At 41.0% G+C, this 25,620-nt stretch overlaps 3 protein-coding genes across 8 annotated transcripts in view; 2 read left to right on the top strand and 1 right to left on the bottom strand.

The window, feature by feature from the left end:
- pmch (pro-melanin-concentrating hormone) overlaps nt 1-2,593 on the top strand; it is a 3,482-nt gene extending 889 nt beyond the window's left edge. For 2 of the 4 annotated variants that reach the window (XM_077500331.1, XM_077500330.1), the window contains exons 2-4: nt 607-1,096; nt 2,206-2,329; nt 2,407-2,545. In XM_077500331.1, the coding sequence (XP_077356457.1) occupies nt 896-1,096; nt 2,206-2,329; nt 2,407-2,492 (411 nt within the window). In that variant the 5' untranslated portion in view covers nt 607-895 and the 3' untranslated portion in view covers nt 2,493-2,545. Of the gene's footprint in view, nt 1,097-2,205; nt 2,330-2,406; nt 2,546-2,574 lie in introns of those variants that run through there. The other 2 variants (XM_077500329.1, XM_077500328.1) reach the window with 2 other exon arrangements.
- Nucleotides 2,503-10,204, bottom strand: parpbp (PARP1 binding protein). Of its 2 annotated transcripts, none has more exons than XM_077500323.1 (10): nt 10,083-10,204; nt 9,683-9,838; nt 9,142-9,381; nt 7,470-7,745; nt 7,042-7,196; nt 5,985-6,165; nt 5,637-5,818; nt 5,469-5,550; nt 3,542-3,701; nt 2,503-3,460 (listed from the first exon to the last, which is right to left on the bottom strand). In XM_077500323.1, exons 2-10 carry the CDS (start codon nt 9,830-9,832, stop codon nt 3,219-3,221), a joined length of 1,668 nt encoding a protein of 555 aa, XP_077356449.1. In that variant the 5' UTR covers nt 9,833-9,838; nt 10,083-10,204; the 3' UTR covers nt 2,503-3,218. The 2 variants fall into 2 exon arrangements, with proteins under 2 accessions (XP_077356449.1, XP_077356450.1); XM_077500324.1 differs by having other exon boundaries at nt 2,503-3,435.
- On the top strand, nt 10,196-24,627 carry nup37 (nucleoporin 37). Of its 2 annotated transcripts, none has more exons than XM_077500326.1 (10): nt 10,196-10,526; nt 11,193-11,387; nt 12,935-13,056; nt 15,943-16,015; nt 16,774-16,868; nt 21,090-21,180; nt 21,792-21,973; nt 22,061-22,111; nt 22,628-22,721; nt 24,447-24,627. In XM_077500326.1, the coding sequence occupies exons 2-10, from the start codon at nt 11,208-11,210 to the stop codon at nt 24,558-24,560; spliced, it is 1,002 nt and encodes a 333-aa protein (XP_077356452.1). In that variant the 5' UTR covers nt 10,196-10,526; nt 11,193-11,207; the 3' UTR covers nt 24,561-24,627. The 2 variants fall into 2 exon arrangements, with proteins under 2 accessions (XP_077356452.1, XP_077356451.1); XM_077500325.1 differs by having other exon boundaries at nt 10,199-10,510.
- Nucleotides 24,628-25,620: the final 993 nt, after the last annotated feature.

Genomic DNA, 25,620 nt, shown 5'->3' with positions numbered 1-25,620 from the left:
AAGTGTCAATCCACAGTGGAAATTCACTGAGGCTCCCTGGTGTTGGCTCAGCTGTGAGCTTGAAGAAGCCATGATGTCAGATCCTTGTTTTCCTTGGAGATCTCCTCATCAGCTGCATTGTTTCCAGGAAAGCGCGGGGGCTCTTCTCGGGGGCAACCCACAAGAAACCGCAACACGTACCTACGGCGCTCTCGCTCTTATAAGAGAAGAAGATGAATAAGACTGGCGGGAATGAAGTGTTGCTGATGTCACACTCGTGAGGTTTGCTGTGATTGATGAAAATGTGAACAAATGAGCTTTTCTAGGAACGTTTGGAGGACCACAACATATATGGACTTAAGGGAGTTGTTGTCTGAATTTATTTAAATATTCCTGGAACTTAAGATAGTGTAGCAAGAACTGAAACACCCTGGGGATTTGGTGATAGCAATAAAAGTACCAAAAACCAACTAAATGTCCATGAAAGGTTCCTTGACCACTCGGCAATACTACCCTTACTAGCAGAGCATTTTGATGATAGTTCTGGCAGCCCAAACACAATTAGGCTTAAACAGGCACATCTTCCCTCGACAGAAACATTTGAGTAAGCTACTTTGTTATTCGTAGGTCTGCATAGCTGTGATGAGGAGGAAGGCCTGCTGGTTGGCGTGGTATTTAGCATTTTGTGCTCCATAATGAAGTCCCCCACCTCTAACCTGCCCCTGACCCCTATTACAAATGTGTAAAGAGACAAAATGACTCCATTCAGTAGCCCATCAAAGGAAGTCTGACACTCCTGGGTGGCCTCACGCCGCCATCTCATCAGGAGCCGCCGTGACGCACCTTGGTTCTTCACCTATAAAAACTTGGTTGAGCCGCATTGTAGGCCAGGCGGGACCATCGGTGTCCAAGCAACATGTCCTCCGTTCGCCACGCCGTCCTCGCTCTGCTGCTCCTCTCCAACCTCAGCAGACAACTGGTTGCCGGAACCACCGACGAGGATGAATTGAGTGCCCGAATGGGGTACGAGAGTGGTGCTGCCACCGCCGCCCTGAGGAGGAACTTGATGTGGGATGTCACGGATGAAGACGGAAGCCCCAAAGTGCTCCTGTTGGCGGTAAGCATAAGAAAAACAATTCGATCTTTTTTTTTTTTTAAATCATAATTTTTTATTCTGCTTATATTTGCATCACACAAACATATTTTCCTTTCTTGTAGCTCAGTAGGGTAAAATATTATACAAAAAAAATCAGGAAAAAGAGGTAAGGAAAACTGCAAAATAAGAACATAATATTAAGCATGGTGCAATTAGATAAATTAAACAAAATAAGAAGGCTTAAGCACATTTATTACATTAAGGTGAATATTAACCAGGTATTGCTGACTTAAAACTACAGTAGATTAAAATCATACAAAAACTTAAGATCTCAATTCTATTAAATACAAAATAGATTTAAATGAGTAAGAGATTGACATGCTAAATTATATTATTTTGCATACATACAAAAAGGACAATTCTCTAGTGTCAAATGTAATAAAATAAATGAACAAGGTAAACTCAAATAAAAATGCATTTTGATTATTAAGGCAATTAATAAAAATAAATTTAACAAGGTGAATCAAATAGGTAAAATACTGGAAACCATTAATGCAAACTAATAAAACTAAATTTAAATATTTTAATTGGGTAAAATGTGCAAATTGAAATACCTGATAAATGTAATAAGGTAAAAATAAAAGTATTATTACGGTATCATGTAAGAAACAGATATGAAAATTAAGAAGTGATAATGTTAAAATGAAACATTTTGATTGTGATATGAGATAAAATCCATCCATTTTCTTGACCGCTTATTCCTTACAAGGGTCGTGGGGGTGCTGGAGCCTATCTCAGCTGGCTTTGGGCAGTAGGCGGGGTACACCCTGGACCGTTTGCCAGCCAATCGCAGATGAGGTAAAATGAAAAAAAAAAAAAAAAAATAGAAAAAAAAAATAGAAAAAAAAAAAATCTAACTTAATTTGACCTATCAGGTGGAATGAAAAGAATCATTAAATAATGAACCTGCTCTCAGCAAGATGAAGTGAATTTGGTGCGGAAGAGCATCCTCACAAATGATGAAAGCTACACATTTTCTTCCCAACCCCCCCCCTTTTTTTTTCTTTTTTTTTTTTTGAAACAAAAAAAACCCAAAAAAACAATTTTTTTGTTTCATTTTTTGCCTGCAGCACACGAGGCGGAGAGGCCCGCGTTTTCGGGGTTTCAGCCAGCGACTTCCTCTGATGGACGAGCCAAGCTGGAGCCAAAATCCGGCCGCAGAGAGAATCGACCGCAGGGATACCGACATCGACGGTGAGTACCTGCAAATACTCTCCAGCAATCAATCAGGAAACTTACACGCACTTCCTGTGTGCTTTCTCCCCATGCAGTGTTGCGCTGTATGATCGGACGAGTGTACCGACCCTGCTGGGGAGGGACATTAACACAATCATCTTCTTCTTCAAGCATCCAATAAGACAAGTGTGTAAAACAAAATAAAACTTTATTTCAAATAAACTCTGCAACATATTTACAGTGTGGTGTCCTTTCAAAATAAGGTTCACTGGATTGACTTTCCCGAAAATAAAAGAACACAGAAGCAACCAAAATGGCCTCTTAAAAAGTAAGTGGAACCCCCCCCCCCAAAAAAAAACATTTTATAATCTGTGGGTTGTCACTGGTGGTCAATAGAACATTCTTTGCATTTGATACTCTACCATTTTGGTGCTGAATTTCAAAATAAGGCTCATTGGAGCTACTTTGTATACCAGAAAAAGCAAACAAAAATGCACAACAGGATGACATTTTCTAAATACTCCTTTCTGCAGTACAAAAAAAAACAAACAAACCTGGCACCTGGATTGTTGGCTCTGAATTTCAAAATAAGGCCCAATGATGTTCCTTTCACACATCTAGTTCAACAGTTTTGGCTCAGACTTTCAAAGTAAGACTTCCCCAACATGCAGAGGTGCCAAATCCAGGTCTAGAACATAAAAAACCCCTGCCACAGTTTGGCTTTAGCGTCAGGTGCTAGTTGGCTAGCTCCTATGGTGCTTGTTTACCTGCGAGCGAGCTAGCTAGCACTAGGGGTTAAGCCAAACTCTGGCAGGGTTTTTACTTTTCTGGACCTAGATTTGCCACCTCTGCCAATGTGACATTTTGCCACATAAAATATAAAAAGAGTTCTCAAAAAGGAGGATCTTCAGACTCTGAAGAAGTTGGTCAGTGTTGCCTGCCCTGCAATCAGCTTCTTCTTTTTGGTGGTGGTGGTGGTTCTGATGCTCATTTTCATCGGTTGCTGCTTCTTCTTCTCTGGAGGCTCGTTCTCCATTTCCATGTCGGCCTGTTTCCTCTTCTTTGTTGTCTTTTTAACTGCGGTGTCAGAACCAGGTGCTCGAACCGGGTTGGCGCTCCCGCTCCTGGGAACAATCTCGGAAGATTTGGCTTGATGAAAGATTGGGTCAGTAAAGATGGTGAAGTGGCAGCTGATGTCAAAATCTAGTGTGAAAAATGGAAGCCATTTACCTGAGGTTGAAGGTGTTCTTTTGGGTTTTGCTGCTGGGTGCACACAGGTGGGCACTTGGCTCGAACTCGGGAAGTGCAAAACGCGATTGAGGGGCAGTTCATTGTCATTGTCATCCCGGTAGGTGCAAGCAAATTGGGACCGGATGCCTCGGGGTTCCATCTAGAGCAGATTTGCGACGGGAGATATTCTCATGAAGTGACAAAGAGGAAGGCCAACACAGTAGAATGGTTGAAAAGGCCTACATAGTCCTTTTCATATCACAACTTTGCTCCTCTTTGAACTTTCAGCTACTTTGTTGATTTTGAATGATGGCTTAACCACTGCTAGTTTGCATTGTTACTCAAACAGAAGTCCATTTCTAGATTAGTGTCCAGTTTTGTTGTGAACTGTTACTACAGCATCAGCCTGGTTACCAGAAGTTAGTTTCAAGAACCAAGTGGAGTTCCTTGTCCCAAACTATGTACAGTACTAAGTCAAGAGCCAGATCAAGACCCATGACAAGATGAGTCAAGAACTATGTCAAGATCTTTGATGAGAGTCGGCTGAAGGGTCAAGTCAAGATAAGTTGAGTGGTATGCCAAGAACTGGGTCAAGAGCCAGGTCAGAACCAAGTCAAGATCTCTGTCAAGGGCAGAGTGAAGATGATTCAAGAGCTATGTTAAAATCCATTGGTCAAGAGTCAGGTCAAGTGCCAGTCAAGAGGTATGTAAAGTATGTCCAGAGCGAGGTCAAGAGTCTAGACTTGAAGTCCAGATGATTCAGAGACATGTCAAGACACGGGTCAATGCCAGGTCAAAAACCAGGACCAAGTCAAAGCAAAGAAAGTGTTAAAAAAAAAAAAAAAAAAAAAGTCAGAATACTGTAACTGACTTCCAGGATGTAGCCTGGGTACCACAAACTTAGCGCCACTCAAAAGTTGGCAACAGAGACACTTTCGCATGCAGTTTCCCTCACGTTTTGGGCCTCAAAACTAAAAACAGGAAGCCAATGTCTGTTGATGTGCTGCTAAGACAGGCAGCGGGGAAACCTTTCCAATTGCCGTCCAAAAAACAGCCGCCAAGCGGAAGTTGAGAAGGCGGCGAGGCGCCCGGGGACTGTTACGAGAGGAAGGCTAAATCAGATGACATCTGCTCGCAGCATCGCATCAAGGAGCGAAATGTGTTTAGCATACGCTTGGTGTTCTGCACACGTTCACACGGCCGCCGCGCCAGCATGAACACGGATAGTTATGACATAAAAAGTAATTGCAGCTGCAACAATATGGTTCAAATACATGGCTGTCAAGTGGATGTCAAACTGCAGGGACGAGGCTAAAGTCAAATCCAGTGGTTCTGAACCTATGTACAGTGTGCAGTGGGGTCAGCGGAGGTCAAGAAACACACCCAACTCAAATGATTCCTGAGGATACGCCCCACTTGACTATAAGTGATCACAGGTTGATTACGGTTCTTGTAAACGTTGTAATGGGGTGTCAGTTTTGTGTTTTTGCTACTTGCTACATGGCATGGTCCAGATCCACAGTTTACTGTACACAGTCAACGCAGAGATTGAGAGCGGTGAAAGGACTAGCGGACATGCTAATTAGCAGGCAACAAGCGTTCGTCTGCCAGAAGAAACAACATAGGCCCAGGGGAAGGAAGAAATTAGATATCAGATCCTCAGCGTGTTCTCAGTGTTACATTGCACGCCGTAAGCAACGGAGCTTTGAACCCCCTCAAAATCTCTCCCTCCCCCTGCAAGTTGGTGCTTTCATGCCGGTGGACGGTGGGAAGCGGAAAGGCAGCTGTGCAAACGCTCAGCTGGGAACTTGGAAGTTACCCGGGCGAAGCAAAAATAAGCAAGCATGTAGAGAAATGACAGGATGTTAAGACATAATTTTGGCCGTCAGATTCAATTTGATGTGTCTCGGTTTGCTGCGTTCGTTACCTTAGGCTTGAAAAGGTTCAGACGGCTCTGCACTCGCTTCTTCAGGGGCTCTGGAGAAGATCCGGTGGACACTTGAGGGGATCTGAGGAGGGTGGGGGACCAGGGGCACAATATTAGTTCATTGATTCCCACTTTTCCACCCCTTGTTTTATGACTTATATTGTGAACCTGAACAAGGTGAGAACGGAGGTGCCCTTGATTCCGTTGAGTACGGGCTGGTCCTCGGACAGCAGGTCGGCCTTGTTAGTGCACGGCTGCGTCACGGCTTCGTTGTCCAGCAGAGCCAGCAGTACCTTCACCACTTCTCGGCCGACGTACGCCGTGTCGTGATTCACCGCGTGCGCCTTTGGCTGCGGAGAGGCAGATGGCTTTGGTCAAGAACCACATTCAGAAGTCAAAAACCAAGTCAAGATCCTTCTCCGGAACCCCGTACAGAACAAAGCCAAGAACAACGTCAAGATCCATGTCTCGACACAAATATGGGATGAAGGTAAGAACAAAGTTAAGGTGAGTTACCCTGGCAGGACTGATGCCGGTCCCAGCTGCATGCGCGGTGTCTTTCTGAACTTGGTGCACTTTGCAGATTTCCTCCTTCAGTTGGCTTGCTGTCTTCTCTGCTGCAGCGCAGATGTCTCGAGAGTCACAACCCTTCACCAGAGCCCCACAGATGGCACACACCAGCTTGGACCCGCATACGCTGGAAGGAGATGCAAGTTAGTCCGCACGATGTACATCAGACCTAGGTTAAGAATCATTGAAAAACAGAGTCAAGAACGTAGATCAGACTTCCCCAATTCTGTTCCACGAGGGCCGGAGTCCTGCAGGTTTTAGATGTTTCTGTTATCCAACAGACCTGATTCGAAAGATCAAGATCGTCATCAGGCTTCTGCAATGCTTGCCGATGAGTTGATTTTATGAACCAGGTGTGCGGAGGACGGAAACACCTAAAACCTGGAGGACTCCGGCCCTTGAGGACCAGGATTGGAGAAACATGGTCTAGACCCAGATCAAAAACAAGTCAAATTGCAGTCAAGGCCCAAGGCAAGACACAGGTCAACTGTAGATCAAGTCTAGGTTATATGAATAGACAACACTACAACTTTCACGAGGTTTAAGAACCCCCCCCCCCAAAAAAAAAGAGACTGGATTTATCCTTATTTTTCTTCTGTCTTTTTCCATTCATAGTGGCACTGCGGAGCAAGAATCTTTAAACAGAACAGTTTTTACCCAATTGAGGGACGTAACCTCTCGGCTGAAGGTGTTATTGCGCGAGAAAATACAGACACAGTTGCTGACTGTCCGAGTTCATCCGTGTCTCGTGAACCGAGAGCCCCGTCGTGGTGCTCCGAGCTGCCCGCCCCTCGCATGATCTGCAGGCTAAATCATTCCTGATAAGCACTTGTGTTGTACTGCCAGACTTGTGTTGCTCGTCCAATATCAGCAGCTGGCTTCCACCCACAAACACACACGTGCTATTGTGCAAAGTGGCAGTTGCCATGAACAACTCATTTCAGTTTGCTTCTCTTATAGCAAAGCAGGCGTTGATTCAAGAAGTTTGGAGCGGATTTGGTACCTGGGGTCCGACGTCTCCCCCAGGATGTCCTCCAGGTTGTCCAGGAAGTGAACGAAGGCGGACAGGCCCTTGATGTGCTTCCTGAGCGGGTCCGAGGGCGCCGGCGCGTAACCCTTGCCGCCCAGCTGGACGGCCCTCACGAACGATGTCACCGTCTGCCAATGTCGGAGGAAGAAAACTTGCAACTCTCATGTTCAAGTCAGGTAAAGTCAGGGCTGGGCGATATGGCCTTAAAATAGGATTGCGCCATAATTTTGCTTAAATTAAGTACAATAACATGTTCCTCTTCTTTATTAACTTAAGAGCAGTTTTTGCAGTTCACAGAGAGAAAAAATAAATAAACACATAAATAAATAAATGTCCAAAATTTAAAAATTCAACAATTGATTAAATCGGCCAGCAATTGAGCTAAGCTCTTCCTTGTTTACCAAAAAGAGTGACATGCCAGTTCGGCGCGCCGCATGTTTCACGTCGGTGAACGTGAGCGGTCCGAGCGCCCGACTGGGGACGTCCAGAGTCAGCGCCAATGCCAGATCGTCCTTGGTGTTGACCAGCAAGCTCAGGTAAGAGCAGAACACCCGTCTCACCGCAGATTCCACCTGCGATCCACACGCTCGGCTTTTAGCGGACGGTGTTGACGGAACGCCCGAGACGGGAGTGTCCGAGACGTCTGTGCTGCCAGATAGGAACTCATAGAGCTCAACCTTTGCAAAAACAAACAAAACAGAAATGGAAGCAACATTTCAACTTTTACTTTAGGTCAGGTTGGCAAAATTATCAGTCCATTAATTTTTATTTTTTATTTATTTATTTTTTACACAATAATATGTTCAATATGCCTTCACTAGTCTAAACAAATCATTCTGATTAATATTGCGTTTGTGGGGTATGAATTAAGCAGCAAAATGCACCCGTTTTTCTCCATTCTCCAAATGGTGGCCATTTTGCAACTTTGCTCAAGTGAAAATCACAGTTATTCAAGGCAGGTAAAGACCAATCATGGCTCAGCTTGCAAATGTCACATGACCAAACTCGTAAAACAGATGAACTGTGATTGGTTGTTGCTTGCCTGAACCTTTTGCTGTCATTTTCAGTCAGCAAGTGGCAAAATGGTCGCCCCCTGAGATGGATAAAAATTGGTAGAATTTGCTGCTTAATTCAAGTTCCACAAACACGATATTAATCAGAATGACATTGTTGAGATTAGTTAAGGCGCAAAGAACACATTATTGTAATGAATAGTTTTTGGTTGACTTCCCCTTTAAAATGTACTTAATAATTTATGATTAATTTATTTGTTATTAATTTATCCCTTTAAATAATTGGTTAATTTAAATACTGTGAATAACAATCACTTGTTGCATCTACATTTCACATTTTTGTCTTTATTTTATAAAGGTAAACTATAGACAAACCATTAAATATTTTTTCTCTTTTAATAAACTAAACTATTTCAAAGATAAATTAATCTTTTAAATAAAATAAGTGGTTGACTATAATTTTTTTAACTGAGAATTTTAATTATAGCTATATAACATGTTTTATTAATTTATCTTTTTAAATAATTGGTTGATAAAAACAGCTGCAAAGTTACAATTTTTTAATTTTTTATTTTTTTTTTAAAGAGAAAAAAATAGAATATGAGAATGAAGCTTAAGTCCAAAGAACAAAGCCATATTTTCTTGGAATGAAAAGTTGTAATCTTTAAAAAATTAAGTCATGTTTTTCCAAGATAAACTTGGAATATTATATTAAAGTCAAAGTATAACAAGAGTCATATTTTACCTAATAAATTTCAAAATACTGCTTCATTCTCATAATAAAAACATGGACATTTTGTTCTTATTCGTTATTCTTGTAATAACGCCTTTTGTTCTTAACAAGAACATACGCCAATTTATGAAGGTTGTCAGATTTATGTGACTACACGTCACAATAATATCAGAGCATTTAATTGGCGAGTGGGTAGATTCAGATCAAAGCTTCCTAACCGACTCAAGAAAACAAAGTACCCCAGACTAAATTTAGACATCAGTTCAAACACACAACAGCAGTCGAAAAGGTTCCTGGTCCTTGGCCAGGTGCTCACGTTCTACTCACAGGGCTAAGAAGCTCCACGGAGTCAGAGTCGTCGCTGAGCTGCTGGCACATGCCAAGGACGTGGACCAGATCCACGGCATTGGAGCGCTTCAGGAAGGCCTCATATGCCTCCAGGATGACGGCACGCCTCTCGGGCCGTGTGGCCTCGCCATCCGGGGGTCGCGGGCCAAGTTTGTCCGTGAGTAAGTGTTTCCACGCCAGCAGGACGTCGCTGAGGGCCACTCTGAACTCGCCGCTTTGCTGTCACAGGAAGAAAAGACAGCCAAGAGCTGCCGTTAGTCAGATTTTCCTGACGCTGCCAGAACAGCATCAGGTGCAAATGTGATGACAGGCAGCTTGATGAGTCACGTCAACGCCGGGATGGCGACAAAGAGCAGACACGTCAACGTCTGGGATATAATTCGGGATTACCTCTCAATTCTCACGCAGATTCACAATACTTTATAACTCCCAGAAGGGCAATTAAGTTTTACAGTCAACCAATCCATACTGCAGAGGCACTTCACAGGTGTTTCCATGTTTCCAAATGATTTCAACTCACCTGCTTATTGACTTCAGCCAGGACAAGCTGCAGAACCATTAGCATGGCGTCAGCCCCGTACACAGTTGTTCTCTCGGACTCCAGCAACTGGTGGCTCTTTCGCCTAACCAGCCTCACCATCTGCTTCAAACGCTCGCCTATAGCCTGCATTGTTTGCTGAAATGAGACATAAAGTTTGTTTATATGTTATACATGTGTCAAGCGGTCAGTCACTGATTTACTTTGCATTAATAACCACAAGATTACAAACGAAAGAGCAAAATATGTTGATTGTGGTTCTTAGTTGAGTCCATATTATGGTCATTATGAACAAACTGCACCCTAAAATATCTATAAATTTAAGTAAACGCATAGAACAATATTGAATATTACTGGAAATTGTTTATAATATGCTACTAACCTGCAATTTTGTTGTCAATTTCACCCTCCAAAACACGTACAAGCTCCACAAGCAAGACTGCAGATGATTTTAAATTTTACATTACTGATGACATCACTACCTACTAACCAATCAGCTTGAAGGAGGCATAACATCGTTTTGCAGCTCGCTTTTCGTCTTAACGTGTGATAATAACGCTATGTTACGCGCTAAAACGTGTTTAAATTAATGTTCTAATTAATATAAACTAAAATAGTAGCTTATGAATGTATATCTCTACGTTCTTAATTAAATAATCACTAAAGTGCTCCCCTCGAGTTTGTTTCACAGTGGTCCATTCCGAGCAGAACCCGGAAGACGGTTGACAACATCCCAAACGGCGCTGCGTTTAAAAACAAAAAAACGAAAAAACGGCGCTGCGTTTGAGTCGACGGGAGCTGCAACAAAAGGTGACACATCACTACAGTATGTCCTCTCGCTGCTTTTTTTTTTTTTTTTTAGTTCGAACGCGAGCCTTATTCGGTAAAATCAGTCAAAAGGGACATTAGCAAGCTCTGGGGCCAAATTTCAAAACCGTTGTGAGCAGCGTCTCGTTCCACATGGTTGCAAAGTTCATTTTTGTTCCTAACTAACGGAATTAAGCTTCGTTTCTCGAGAAATGAACCAAGTACATATTTGTATAAACGAACGAGCAAATAGTGAATACCTTCATCGTTTTTGAGCGCGCAATTTTTCGCACACGTCATCTTGTGCTGGAGTACAGTACCTAATGAATTGACCTGTACATTTGAAGTCATAAAAATGCAAATTTACATCAAATGTAGTCAGTGGTAGTGTGACTGTAAATTATGTTGCATAGATAATGGCGCCAAGAGACATATTTTATTTGTAATAAATTGGTGGGGTCTGCCTTGCATTTCTGAGCCTCGAAGTTTGACCCTTTTATGCATAAAGTTAATTTGTTTTCATTTTTGGAACACATTTACAGCATAGTCAAATGAAGGGACAACTCCTGTGCTTCATTTACCCAACATATTTTTATTATTCTAATTATTATCATCATTATTAATATTTTAGGATAAGCAGAATATAAATGTGTACTGTATTTAGTTTTCTAATCATATGTTCCAGTGATAGTGTTCATAAATGAGCATTGCCAGGACACTAGGCGCGGGGGACGACGCCAGTCGGGGTCCCAGCTACACGGTGTCATGCGACAGCTACGTTCATGTGGTGGAGTTCAGCCCCTTCACCTCGGGCACGCCGGCCTCCTTGCTGGCCTATGACTGCAACCAGTGCGTGGTGGTGGGCACCTGCCTCTTCCAGGTGAGGTATTGAGTTGACACACAACAGTGTGGCTACAAGGAGAGAGGAGAGTCAATGTTGCCATCTTAGTGATTTGGTCGCTGTATTTTGTGACTTTTTGGGCCAACTGAGCCACTGTTCTTCGGAAAAGCGAGTTTAATTCCCTTTCAGAAACAGACAACATAAAGGCTTAGTTACACTAATCCGAAGTCTGTAGTCTTGAAGTGTCTGTGGCGTCTAAATAAAGTATAAATCACCACTGTAATGTCTGAGCCGTTTGCGAGGGTGTCGGAGTGGCATTTATGGCGATACAGTAACCATCATCATCATCATTTTCATTTATTCCAGGCAATAGTGTACAGTTGAACACAGCAGCAACAAGTCATACTGTAGTTTCATAATATGAACAGAAAAATAAATAAGAGAAAAGAGAGGAAGATTTGATTCTGCCTGAAAGGGAGTGGGAAGAAGAAAACGTATTTAATTCCACCCCCGTCTCTAATCTATAAAAATACAAATACTGTATACAGAACTTCCTGCAAGTTACAGTATTTCTATCTTAAAAATATTTTTTATCAATATATAGACAATATAATGGCATACCATTAACTGAATTATTAAGTGCTAATAATGATGATGTTATATAGGTAACAGATATCACATTCTTATGGTTATATATTCCAATAATAAGACATAAACATACATATCAACTTTAGTAAATAGACAATAACAGCAGTAGTAGCAGCAAGGACACATTTACACCAAGTATTTATAAATTCAAGGTCCTCTGATATATTGTGACCAAACCATGTTGTTATATAACATTTTAAATCTGAAAATATTTTGGGATTGCTTATGTTGAGTACCCAGACTATTCCAATATTTCACACCACATACTGACACACAAAAACGTTTACAGTTTATTCTAAATTTGGGTATTATAATATTATTATATTATTAGCCCACACTTCAACACAATATGTGAAGTAAGGGAGGACCAGCGTACAATATAATGTACGGAGAGAATCCTTATCAAGACATGACTTTACTTTATTCATAATTGAGAGGCATTTAGAGATTTTATTTTTTGTGTGTCTGATATGGGCTTTCCAAGACAATTTATTATCAATTATAACACCTAAAAATTTAATCTCAACCGATGGCAGCCGATGGAAAGCCATTACAATTTGGCTCGTTTTGCACATTATCACCCTGTGTATTTGGACATACAGTAATTATAATGCCTTTGAGGTAATTCCAACGAAAATTGTCAAAAAATTGGCCTACGAAATGGGGTCAAACATTTTGGAACACCCTGTATACAGTAGTATTGGAAGTTTTTTTTGTTTTTTGTTGTTGTTGTTTTTTTTAAATTAGAATTAGCAGGTTTTATTTATATTTGTTTCTTTTTCTGGCATTTGCTCGTACGGTATGTATCTTTTTTTTTCCCAAATATGAATGATACAAATACTTTTTTTTTATTTTATTTTTTTTTTATTTCTGTGCAAGTTGATGCAAGTGAATGCGAAAAAAAAAAATCAACAAATCTCCATGCAATAACCCCTCAGGAGGAGGACATGAACGTGGAGGGAGTGGAGTTCAGAGTTCTTCGTGCGTTCAATCACGATTCACGAGTGGATGCGCTTGCTTGGAGCCCAGAGTCCCGCCTGGACAGGATTCCCACAATAAGGTACCATGGCAGTACTATTGCCGTTCTGATTTGCTGTGCTCTTCATTGTCTTCTTCGTCAAGCATGTCTTAAATTTTTGCAAATCAAATCAAATTATAGCCACTAAGTTACATTTGAAAAAACCGGCATTTCAACGTTTAATGTTAGCTTTGTGTTTTTTGCTGAACTCAGATGTGATAGGCTACAAGACAAGTAATCGGTACCTGTTTGAAAATCCACATCGGCCAACACATAGGAAAGAAACGGTTTCATTTGTGGCTTTTCTTCTTCAAATGTTTTTTTTAGGTGTTACTCAAAGCTGCGGTCGAGAATAGCGCCGCTCCGTCGTGATGTAATGTCACAATTGCAGTCAAAATACCAAAAAAAAAAAAATCTGTCTGACTTTTTATTTATTTGTTTGTTTATATATAAGGAAAATAAAACACAGTAATAACATAAATAGTTCAAGTGTAAAGGATTAAAAGGTGTATCATGATTTGCTCATTGACACTATTTCGGGTGAGCACAGCTTGACCACCAAGGGGGCTGTATAATTTAGCCATTAGGACACAAATAAAAAAGACTTTCACAAATAAGTAAGTGACTCAATAGACTACAGTAATATTAGCCGTGCTTGCTTCAAGGATAACATGCAATGTGGGTTATCAATTAGGTAACGAAAGGCACAGTTGTGTGTTTCTTTTGAGGTGTAATTATTTGTTAGGCGCAGGCGGCCCCTGGATATTCTGTGAATTCCTCATTGATGCCATTCGTGTCTCCATTTGTGTTACGTAAGCGCACGTACAAGATGTCAGACAAGCCTCTCCCGATGTCCAGGTTGTGATTATTCATTCATAGCAGCTGTGTTGAAGTAGCCGCCGCTCGCTGCCAAGGAACTGCTAACGATGCAATTGCTTGACAGCGGCGCTTTCCCTTCCACTAATTGCCCGTCCGGGTCGGAGGGTCCCGGCGTTCAAGTGTCGTGGTTGCGTAACGGCTAGGCCCCGCGGTGCTCGCACCGCCGCCGGCCAAGCCGCGGCCACGCTGTGACGTACGCGCATGTTATTGTGCGGATGACTCGACGCTCGGGTTCCAGCGTCGCACGTCAGCTGCCAGGAAAGCACTCAGGCGGGGGCCTCGCGTGGAGTGCGAGAGGCAAGCCACATGACTCACTTTTTATTTATTAACGAGGCACAAGGACGTCCAATGCAAGAGATGTTCATAACAAAGGATATATTGATCACTTAATAGCTCAAAACAGAGAAATGTTGTTATTATTTATATATTTGATATCGGTATCAGTGACTACTCGAGTAGTGCTGTCACTATTGAATATTTTTAGAATCGATTAATCTATCAATTATTCAATCAATCGACTAATCAGATTATTTTAATTTTGGACTAAACAGTATTACAAAAGCATTTTCCCTGACTACTGTTTATTAACCAGTGATTGCTGTTTATTTCATACTTTGTATCCATATAGTGATTTAAAAAATTGACGTACTGTGTTACCGATTCAGTCATTGTTTTCCAAAGTAAAAACAGATGCTTGCAAATGTCTTATTTTGATTAAACACAGAAAATCTTCTTCCATGAAGGACTACAGAAATCAGTGAACAATGACTGTTAATGCTGAAATCAGAGGAATTGAACAAATTTAAATAAATAAATAAAAAAAGGCTCCAAATGATTAGATTATTAAAATAGTTGCCGATTCATTTTGATAATCGATTACTTGGTTGTTTTATGGTTATGTTATTGTTTTCTTATATGATTTTATTTGCTTATTTGTTTGTTGTTTTATTTGTTTTATTGCTGTTGAATTGTTTTATGATCTCCATTTCCTCCTTTCCCTCAAGAGGTGTTGCCTCTTCTCAGGCCACAGTTGTAAATAAGAATTTTTTCTTAATCTGTTTTGCCTGGTTAAATAAAGGTAAAATGATAATAAAAAAAGATTACATAAAAAAATACAATAAAACATAATTAAAACTGCAGCTGTGTATTAAAAAAAATGCAAAAATAATTAGGTAGAAAATATTCTTTATAAAATGTGAGTAAATATTTTTTTGTATTTAAAAGAAATTAAGAAAACACGTCAGATTAACAAAATCCATAGAATTAAGAAAAAATCTAATTACAATGTAGGGAAAAAAACTTTGTATGCAACTTTTTTTTTAGATGTTTTTTCTATTGAGCTAAATAAATTCATTAAAAAAATGCTGTTTCTTCTTCTACAACAATAAAATAAAAATATTGCATAATTAACTTATTGAAAAATAAATATATAATATAAAAAATAAAATATGTTCTAAAAATGTTTTTGATATCTCAAAGAGTAAATTGTATTTATTATTTTCCTATTTTGGATTTTTAGAAGAATCTACTTGATCTCATTTGTCCAAGTGTTGAGTCATCGAAATAAATATTTTTCTTTTCTTTTTTCGCCCGACTCAAGTTTTCCCACATGTGGACGTGTGCGTGTGCATGCGGGTTGGAGTGCGGTGCTGCTCTCCGTCTAATGGCAGCTTTATTTGAGCAGGTCCCATTGTTTGACATCCATCACTTTGCTTTGACACCGCTCGTAATAACATCCTAATGTGCGGCCGACGCTAATGTCATCTCATCTGATTTGCCGTGTCGCGTCTTGCCAAGTTTTCCCTGTCAGGAGCCAGTGTAATTGTGTGAATAATAACGCCGCGCCTGATTAGAGGAAAGTGGAGGAGGGAGTCCTTCTTGTTTCTCTCCTGTGTTTACATTAGCGCACAATTACAATCTCCCAGGCAGCTTTATGCAACTTTTTAACACACGCACACACACTGACACACTTTTGGAGTGACATGTCTCCCCCTCCCCACTTTTGCAAGTTTTTGAATTGTTTTCACATGCCAGCTTCCGTGTCTGCAGATTTTGCACTGCCGCTCCCGACAGAATAATTCGCCTGTTGACGTCGGACCTGCAGGATCGACACGAGGTCAAGGTACGGCAGTGGCTAACACACAGAAACAAAAACATAAATAAAAAAAATTGAATAGAAAGTGCTTCCGTGTGGGGAAACGAGGTTTGAAGCTCCATTTCTTCCACATGCTTAAGCCGACGCCTAGCGCTATAATATTCTACTTTCTGCAAACATAAAGCAATGTTATAATTGCATACCGGTATATACAATGTAATGAATGAAACTGTTTTTGCCGCTTTTTTTTTTCCTTTTTACTTTATTGAAATGGTCCTTCTGGTGCGTGTATCTTGACCAAATGGGGGCAAGATAACACACACACATATGGATATAAACAGCTCCTTAGTAAGTGGCAGTAATATTGGTCATTCTTCACAGAGGATGAAGAATATATGCCTCTTAGGATCTGTCTACATGTCAGTACATGTAGACAGATAATAGTGCACTGTTTGCGTTCCAACATATCTGCGCTTTTTGAAGTGACCCATACTTTTGACATAAAAAAAAAAGAAAAAATCCATTTGTCATCAATCACATTTTCTTGTTAGCTTAGCATCACTGGTAGGCTTGTGAAAGGAAAAACATAGACAGAGAGGCACGGGAGATCATGTTTTCCTCGAAATTTTGTTTGCGTGCCAGTATATGCAATTTTCCATTGACGTTTTTCACCACAGCGGGAGAAGCCGCCGGAAAATTCCCCTTTTAAAGTTCTTGAACTTGACCTGCAAAGTCTGTGCGGACCCCGTATGCTAACGCTGTTTTTCTTGTGTGTTTTTCATCAGATGATGGTGGGTCACAGCAGCTTCGTTAACCATTTGGTGTTCGAGCCCACCGAAGGGAAACAAATCGCTTCCGTCAGCGATGACCACACTTGCAGGTCCAACCGGCTTTTCTCAGCCCCCCTTTTTCTTTCTTCTTTCCGCTGCGTACGTTACACTTCGTGTATTCAGGGCCCCCGGCTTCTGGTTTGGAGTTCTGTTCTTCTTCTTCTGTTACGGGTTCAGAAAGTCCCGGCCGTGTTTCCACTGTGAAACGTGACGCTAAGCACAACACGCTTCGCTGTAACCGTGCGTAAGCGGCGAGCTGTTTTGCGAGCTAATTGCTTAAATATGGAAATCCAATTAGACACACAAGGTTTTTCGCTCTCTTCGATGAAGAGGTGTGTGTGTGTGCATTTGCGTGCGAGTGTGTGTATCTACGGGAGGGAGGGGGCATTACAAAAAAAAAAAAAAAAACAAGTATGTGAGGAGGAGTAGCAAAGGTCACCTCCGGGACACGCCCCCGGAGAGGGCCCCATGACGGCCTTTCTTGGGCTTGTCAGCGGCTTTTTAGCTGCTTGTTTTGCTGCTAATGTTTCCATCCACTCTCTGCCTGAGAGGAAAAACCACAAAGCAGCACAAGACACATGGGGAAAAGGATCAAGCGCCAGATTTTTTTACACCCTGAGTCAAACTAAACCTTCAATTAAGACAGATCGTCAGATTGTGAAATGTGACTTTAACGAGTCATTATGGAAGTTGCTTCATCCTTGTTATCATCTCATAAAGTCAAAAAAGGCTGTAAACAGTTGAAACAATTTATAGTTTAATTGGAATTCTCCGGTCAATACACCATCGTCTTCGTGCGGGACTTCATCAGTATCGCTTGAGATTTCGCCCCTAGAAGAATCTGTTAATAATGACAATAAGAGCTTCAATATATGTGGTACTTTTGAAAATGTTTGTTCACTGCCATGCCCTGCGATTGGCTGGCAACCAGTTCAGGGTGTACCCCGCCTACTGCCCAGAGCCAGCTGAGTTAGGCTCCCCCCGCGACCCTTGTGTGAGGAATAAGCGGTCAGGAAAATGGATGGATGGATGTTCACTGCCAGCCATTTTAGAGCATTTTTTTGATTCATCTTTCAAGAACCAAAGATTCATCTTTCAAGAACCAAACAATGTTGTGTTCTGTGTTTTTTCATTATTAATCACCTCCCCAAAACAAACAAAATGCAGAAAACTAGCGTTTTGTGAAGATTGTGACAGCAGCTAGTATTCTTTGCTTTTCCAATGCCTCCAACTATAAAATGGCTTCAGCTGAACATTAGCGGCTGTATTAATATTATTATTATTATTATTAATATTATTATTTTTACATGGTAGTCCTAATTCACTCCATAAACGTGTCATCTTTTCTCACACAATCGTCACATACACTTTCTACTCTCTAGCATCTTGTTGTACCATACCTGCAATTCCTCATAACCGGCGTAACAAGCAGAGATTCACCACTTAATTTTTATCTTCTACTCAAAGCCATGCTGATCTCAAATCTTTTGCACCTACATGTTGAAAAACGAGCTAGATGAATATGCAATAATGTAAAGTATGATACGTCAAGTCCGTTTAGTGCCATCAACAAATAAATACTGATCGGCGGCAGTAAACAATTGGATTCTAGTTGATGAATATAAACGGCTTTGCTCACTTTTTAAATTATGAATTATTGTTTTTATTATTAATTTGAATGCAAACGGAAATGAAGAAGTCAGTATAAAATGAGGGGAACACATTTTAAGAGAAGTTATTATTTCAGTGGTGTATTTAATGAGGTCACAGCTTTAACATTATTTGCACATTTATGACAGGAGTGTTTAAATATGACCTAAAACATCACCTGCAGCCTGGGCCAATGGCGGGTTGCTTTTATCATAACTATTACTTTTTGAAATGAGCCCAGCGGCCATGGTTTATCATTGCGGTGCCCCTGCAGTTTTAGGAACTCTGACTTCCACGTCCTTCCTCTCCTTGACGCTTTACACTTGCTGCACATCGCCCAAACAGGCAGTCGGTGGGCCAATGCGCCACCTAAAGAGCAAAAGGTGTAAAGACATGCTCCTGCTGGGTTTTGGGGTTGACTGGGTTCACTGTAAACAGCTGACAGGCACCTGCTGCTGCATGTGCAAGTTCGAGCCACTTTTCTCCTTTTTCAAGTCAATTAAATCACATCCGGTTATGTTTTCGGAGATGTTGTTGTCAGCCCACTCAATATATTACATTTTTATCACTCAATAAGAAGCGGAGTGGCTCAGTAGTAAAGTGGTCGTCTCCCAACCCAGAGGTTGTGGGTTCAATCCCATGCACATTGTGACCATGTTGAAATGTCTTTTGAGCAATAAATGAATCCTCAGTTGCTCCTGATGTTGCGTCATCAGTAGGTGAATGAGTAGTCGAATGTAAAGCGCTTTGAGGGCCTTGTAAGCTGGAAAAGCGCTCTATAAAAATGAAGTACCAAGTAAATATTCAAAGGATGAGTAACAAGTGTATTAGACTAATGTTGAACAATTTTTATTTTGATCCGTAAACCCAACAGTTGGGGTGAAAAGTTAAAATTGTAATAGCAATCTACTCTAGTATGACACGTTTAGCTTTTATTTAAAAAAAATAGGACCATTTCGTCGATGCACTATACCCTTTAAAGGGAACTTCATTTGACTTTCTATAAAGTTTTACACGTTTGCATTGATTATACTGAATATTACGTCATGCAATTGAGTAATCGCATAAAAATTGATGTTGCATTTAAAAAAAAACAAAATGCATAGAAGGTGGGGGTATAATTATTATGCAAGTTATTTAATGAATCGTCGTTTTCAGCCCTATTTTGAATGCAACTTGTGCTGTTGTCCAACAAGCAGCTTATTGATAAAGTTTACGTATACTAGATTGAATTTTAGGTGAAATGTGAAATTAATTCCACCAGATAGATTAATATCACTGAGTACCTACCGTAATTTTGTTTTGCATAGTACTGCAGATAATCGTTTCTCTGTGCTTTATTGTCGATTTCCATGCTTTCTTGTTCAGATGTCCGTAGAAGCGATGTAGTGTTCAACAGGTCAGCGGTGTCATGTGTCTTTTCTTTTCTTTTTTTTCCCTTCGCTGTTCATGTTTGTCCGCGGAGCCCCGTTTGAAGGGTAGCGCGGTGGACCGCACTTTGGCACCGATCGAGTAGCGTGCAACGAAGCTTCGCCTTGGACAGCGGTCTGCAAAAATAAGGCCGAGTCATTGTTTTGCTCTTGTGGTCTTGTGTGCGTGTGCGGGGGCGTCTTCCTGGGGGGCGAAAGTGGAGTGTTAAGTGAAATGGGGCATATCTGCATCAGGGCTGATCCCTGGGAGGTACCGTGCGAGGTGACCTCATCCGTCAGTTCCCGTCTTTGCGAGTTCCCTGGTGCAGCACCCCCAAAAAAAACCTTTTGTCCTGCTCTCCACCTTTTCTCATTCCGGTGTGGTTAACCAGAGATCCACATCTCTCGGAACCACAGCTCTCCTCCTGTCCAAGTCCTTTTCTGTGTATGTGCGCGTGTGTGTGTGTGTGTGTGTGTGTGTGTGTGTGTGTGTGTGTGTGTGTGTGTGTGTGTGTGTGTGTGTGTGTGTGTGTGTGTGTGTGTGTGTGTGTGTGTGTGTGTGTGTGTGTGTGTGTGTGTGTGTGTGTGTGTGTGTGGAGGGGGGCGCTGTGTAGGGGTATGTGTATCTGTGTGTTCCTTAGCTGCTTTTGCTATCACAAAAACTCTTGACTGCCTTCCCCCAACAGTGATTGTCATTTTCCTACTGTAAAAGTAACTTGTTCTGCAGTAAAACCGTCAAGACCACACCGGGGCTCTACGTCCAAATAGCCACAGCGCTGCCAAGTGTCGTCAGCGCCGTAAAAGTGCCCGTCGTATCCAGAGCAAAAGATTTTGGCATGGTTTTCATCCATTACACGCTCAGCAAGGATGTCCAAAGTTTTTCTTTTCTTTTTTTTTCACTGAGGGCCACATACAAAAAAAGAAATAAAACTAAAAAAAAAAAAATATAGGAGCCTCCCCACTTAACCTTGTTTATGAAACATGCTAAAATCAGTTTAAGCTATGTGGTTGTTTTATTAAGTTTATTTTGAAAGTAAACTTAAACTGGGAGGGGCAATCATTTTCTTTACTTATAACTATTTTTTTTTTTTTTACCTTTCCCCCCCAAAAAAAAAGTGTGCATCAGTGTGCAATCTTTCAATAATTTAACCTTTTCTCATAGCCTGATTCCACTGGCGCAAGAATAGGTAATCATGTTGTCATTTCTTCCAGGGTGTGGGACCTGGACGGAAATGAAAGTGCCCTTTTCCGACTATGCTCACCTGGCATCAGCGTCTGCTGGCACCCGGAGGAAGTCTTCAAGGTAGACACCGTTAACCTTTTCATGCATAGTGGTCAACTAATCAGAAGTGTTTATTTTTGTTGTTGTAGTTGTTTCTGGACTAGAATTGCCCAACGCTGTTTTCTTATGGTGGAACCCAGGGGCAGCAGATACATTGAAAACAGTAGGGGCCCCAGAATTGAACCTTGTGGAACACCATATGTTCCGTTATACATATGAATTCATATTGTACATATGTCTGACCACTTTGTTTTTTTTTTTTTTTTTTTTTTGCTCAACATAGAGAATATGATGGGATTAAAATAATAATAATAAAAAAAAATAGAAATCCCTTGAGACTGACTCACCGAATGCCTGGGGTCTGATGGACCCCAGGCTAAGAACCACTAGTATAGTTGAAAGCAGCTTCTGAATAGCACTATGAACAAAGTTTGCATCAAAGGAATGCTTTTTGAAGGAAACTTAAATAGCTATCTACTGTAGTGACGAGTGAACAACTTCGACATCACATAATGTTGAGACAAAATTAGCTTCTGAATAGCCCTGCGGTAAAGGATTAACAACTTTGACAAGAAAAGACATTTTTAATCGCTGTCCACGGTAGCGACTGAGGTCTGTGTTCGGGCCCTCAGATTATGGTGGCGGAGAAGAAGGGCACGATCCGCTTCTACGACCTGGTGAGCCAGCAGGCCATCCTGTCGCTGGACTGCGGCCAATCGCCACTCAGCGCCGCCGACTGGTGCCTAGCGAACACCATCAAAGTGGGGGCGGTGGCGGGCAGCGACTGGCTCGTCTGGGATATCACCCGCTCCAGGTAGCAGCCTGGTTAAATGTGTCGCACAAACCCCAGCCAAAACACCAAAAGTATTTCTGATTTTGTTTTGTTTCTGCCCATTTGCAGCTACCCCCAGGAGAAAAGGCCGGCACACAAAGATAAAGCCCAGCAGTTCAAGTAAGAAACATTTGCTGCCAAAAGATGGAAAGAAGCAGTTATTTACACCTGCTCTATGCGCCACCTGTTTTTCCCTTAACTGGCAAGTCCTAGTCGCACTTGCGTTAACGCACAACAGAAGTACAAAACCAGCACCCCCTTCACATAAATAACTTTAAATATGCTTCCAATGGGAGTCAGTTGTTATGTTTGCTCAGCTCAACTCAGTACAGCCTGTTTTTAAAGGCCAGACAGAGAGTCGTAATCTGTTGTTTATGTGCTGGATTTAGTGTGGATAAGGTTTTAAAAAAAGGCGCAACAGCGTGAAAATACGGACAAAAGTATTTAGTATTTTGGAGCTATTTCACCCCGGTGGTTGTTGGCGTCAGCCCTCTCGGCGTTGCTGCTTATAGTTGCATGAATAGCAGGTAAGTAAATATGCTGCCTCCCGTGAAGGTTTTGCAACACAATGAATGTAACTTTTTAAATGTAAAGAAATGAATCGCACCAACTAGTGTGTTTATCTTCCGTCGTCAGGTGGTCTCGAGCCCAAGAGAACCTTTTCGCCACCACTGGATGTCCCGGAAAGATCAGCAGTCAGCTGCTTATCCACCATCTCGGCCACCCGCAGGTCAGTCTATTTTTTTATTTATTTTTTTATTATTATTATTTTTTTTAAATACTTGACCGGATTTTGCAAAAGGGTCCACGTGACAAAAAAAAAATCAAGATTGAGATATTGACATATTCAAATTCTGCACTTAATTCCATTTAGAATGATATATAATACATGGACATACCTCAAAATTGACAAAGTTACAGCAGTTTTCATGTTGGTTGAAATCCCTAGTTTTACTTGCATCTTTCAAGTGTCCATAGCAACCAGTACCATTGGAAAAAGATATGAACCTGAAATTTTCAGGAACTGTTAAAATATCAATGGAAAGTCCATTCCAATAACATGCAAGGCTATCATCAAAGATTTTAACCCTTTAAATGTTTTGGAAGTTTGACCTCTCAAGAGATGAAATCAGCCTCAACTTTGAAGATTACATTCAATTTACAATTCATCGTCTGAGGCATCAACCAAAGTTTGCTTATTTTATTGTTGCTCCTTGTGTAAATGAGGTCATATTATCACAGTGGGAAATTTGGTTGAATAATTTTGTGTCAATTAATAGATTATTTGCCATTTGATGTGGCCCGTGATAAGTGCTTTATTGATAACTTATCATGGATGTGATATCTCAAATGCTTTTGGTCACATGAAGAAAATGAAAATGTGATGGTTTAATAGGTTTTGTTTTGTTTTGTTTTGTCCCACCACCCCACCCTAAGTAGCCTAATACACGAGGGACACTACACTATTGTATTTACAAGTCAATATACCCAGTGTACATTTTGGAGCGGGATGTCGGGGTGACTCGCTTTTGGAAGACCGTCGTGATCATTTTTCATCTTCGTTTCATATTTCATAGCTCATTTTTATGTTAATGTCATCCCATTTAAAAGATCACAAGTGAAAATGTGTAGTGATATTTGCGACGTATGTAGGCAGACAGTTGATTTTTGACGCAACGAAGAAGCGGCGTGTCCGGCGTCGTATGAAATAGACATCGACGAGTGATCAAAATGTTACATTAATATTTACAATACATTATTACATTAGTCTACATTACATACAAGGCACTGGCGCATGTCACAACTTTTAATTCCCGACTCAGTGTGACTGTGAGTGAAGGAGTGACAGCCTGTCAATCACTCTGCGCTGCTGGGGCATCGCGGCTGCTCCCCCGCTCAAATTGACATTGTGTGAATATAATATAGTAATTTGAATTAAAAGTAGAAATCGATTCATTAAGAAAGAGATTTTGGAGAATGTCTCTGTTTGTTCTTATTGTAATATCTGACTAAAAAGGACATAATTTTTGTCATTTCTTTTTTAAATGAATAGATCAATTAACATGTTCATGTTAATCTGACAAATATTAGAATCGGTGTGGGCCTTAAAAAACAAAAAAAACAACAACAACAAAAAACCTTGCTTGGTCGCACCCTTTTACTATTTTTCATCATGAAAATAAATGTTATAAAAAATGTTTTTGGTTGGAATGGCATTTCAATTCATTTAAGCTGGGAAAATGGATTTGAAGCAATTCAACTTGTAAGTCAAGGTACATTGTAATTAATGGCAGCTAGGACCACTGGGTCAACTGCATGCATACATGATATCATTCTTTAATCGGTTTTCCAGTTATGCACATAGGTTTCCAGCTAAAATTGGCAGGTAGATTTTTATTCATTTTTATTTTATAACCTTTTCATGAGCGATTCTGTATTTCCTCTTAAATCCCAGCCGGTGACGGTGGGCTCAGTGACGGTGGGCTCGGGCCTCAGCTGGCACCGCACGCTCCCACTTTGCGTGATCGGCGGCGACCGAAAACTTTTCTTCTGGATGACGGAGATGTAGCGTGTAGCACATGTTCTGGCCTCTGCTGTTCTTGTAATGGGTTCAATAAAATATTTTTCTGAGTAGATGTGGCGTGTGCGTGGAATTCTCTGGACATGTTGTATTCCCTTTTTTTTTTTCCTGCACTCTGTTTCTTGACTCTTGTGTCAGCCTCACCTCATCTGTCTTTCCCATGCGCACTGATGTGGCAACTTCTCCGCCAAGGCTCTTCACACACCAGAATTTGCTCACACTCCACACGAGCGAGATTGTAATGCTTAGGTACTTTGTGGATCTCTCCCCTGAATTGTTAAAACTTCCTATATCTACTGCAAATTTCCATCCCACAATGTTGTAACTCATTGAGGTATATCGTTAGCTCTGGGCCAGTCAGGTGCCTGGCAGAATATCATCCCGCTGAGGTGCGGTGTGGTTATCCAGGCACTTGCACATAACTCAGCCTACACCGTTTTGGCCTGTTATGTCATGCCAATGGCTCCACAGTTCAAAGGCAGGGCACCTGTGCCAACGCCAGTCGGCCTCGCTGTCCATCCATCTTGCCGCTTTCCCAGCATTCCCCACCCCGTGATACATTCTGAAACTGAGAAATATGCTGCATATTTGCCTGATGTCTTCCATGCACTGTGAAGTGTGTGGAACCACCGTAGAGAGGCTAAATCATACGTCAAATTGGGGGGCATCATGTTCAATGCAGGGAAGTGCATTTAACTTGATGCCCCTTGAAATTGATATTACTTTGCAGGAAAACAGGTTTTTCTTTGAACTGACACATGGAGGAGTAATCAAAAATGTTCCAAAGACAGGAACTTCTGAGGTCTCAATTCGGGGAAAATGTCTTCCACCTATAATGCTGTTGTTATGCAGTTAGGAAGAACTGTTTAGATTTTAAGTAAATCTTTTAGGACAAATATTGACATAATTTAATGTAAGTGTTAGATTCTTGGTTCTTCAATTTCTTAGCAAAATCATGAGAGCTATGGACAGATTTCCGTTAATGCCTGCTTAGGTAATCAATGATTCTTGACCAACAAACATGTACAGTACTTACAGAAAAATAGGA

The sequence above is a fragment of the Festucalex cinctus genome, chromosome 16 (genome assembly GCF_051991245.1).
Source record: "Festucalex cinctus isolate MCC-2025b chromosome 16, RoL_Fcin_1.0, whole genome shotgun sequence".
In the NCBI taxonomy this organism is placed as follows: domain Eukaryota; kingdom Metazoa; phylum Chordata; class Actinopteri; order Syngnathiformes; family Syngnathidae; genus Festucalex; species Festucalex cinctus.
This window is presented reverse-complemented; position numbering and strand designations above follow the sequence as displayed.

Excerpts from the sequence above, each read along its gene's own strand:
- parpbp (XM_077500323.1), bottom strand. The coding sequence starts at position 9,832 with ATGCAGGCTATAGGCGAGCGTTTGAAGCAGATGGTGAGGCTGGTTAGG. Across the intron at positions 9,382-9,682 it reads TGGCTGAAGTCAATAAGCAG|CAAAGCGGCGAGTTCAGAGT; the intron begins GTGAGTTGAAAT and ends TTCCTGTGACAG. Across the intron at positions 5,551-5,636 it reads TCCGTTCTCACCTTGTTCAG|ATCCCCTCAAGTGTCCACCG; the intron begins GTTCACAATATA and ends CACCCTCCTCAG.
- nup37 (XM_077500326.1), top strand. The coding sequence starts at position 11,208 with ATGAGCATTGCCAGGACACTAGGCGCGGGGGACGACGCCAGTCGGGGT. Across the intron at positions 11,388-12,934 it reads TGGGCACCTGCCTCTTCCAG|GAGGAGGACATGAACGTGGA; the intron begins GTGAGGTATTGA and ends ATAACCCCTCAG. Across the intron at positions 22,722-24,446 it reads ACCATCTCGGCCACCCGCAG|CCGGTGACGGTGGGCTCAGT; the intron begins GTCAGTCTATTT and ends CTTAAATCCCAG.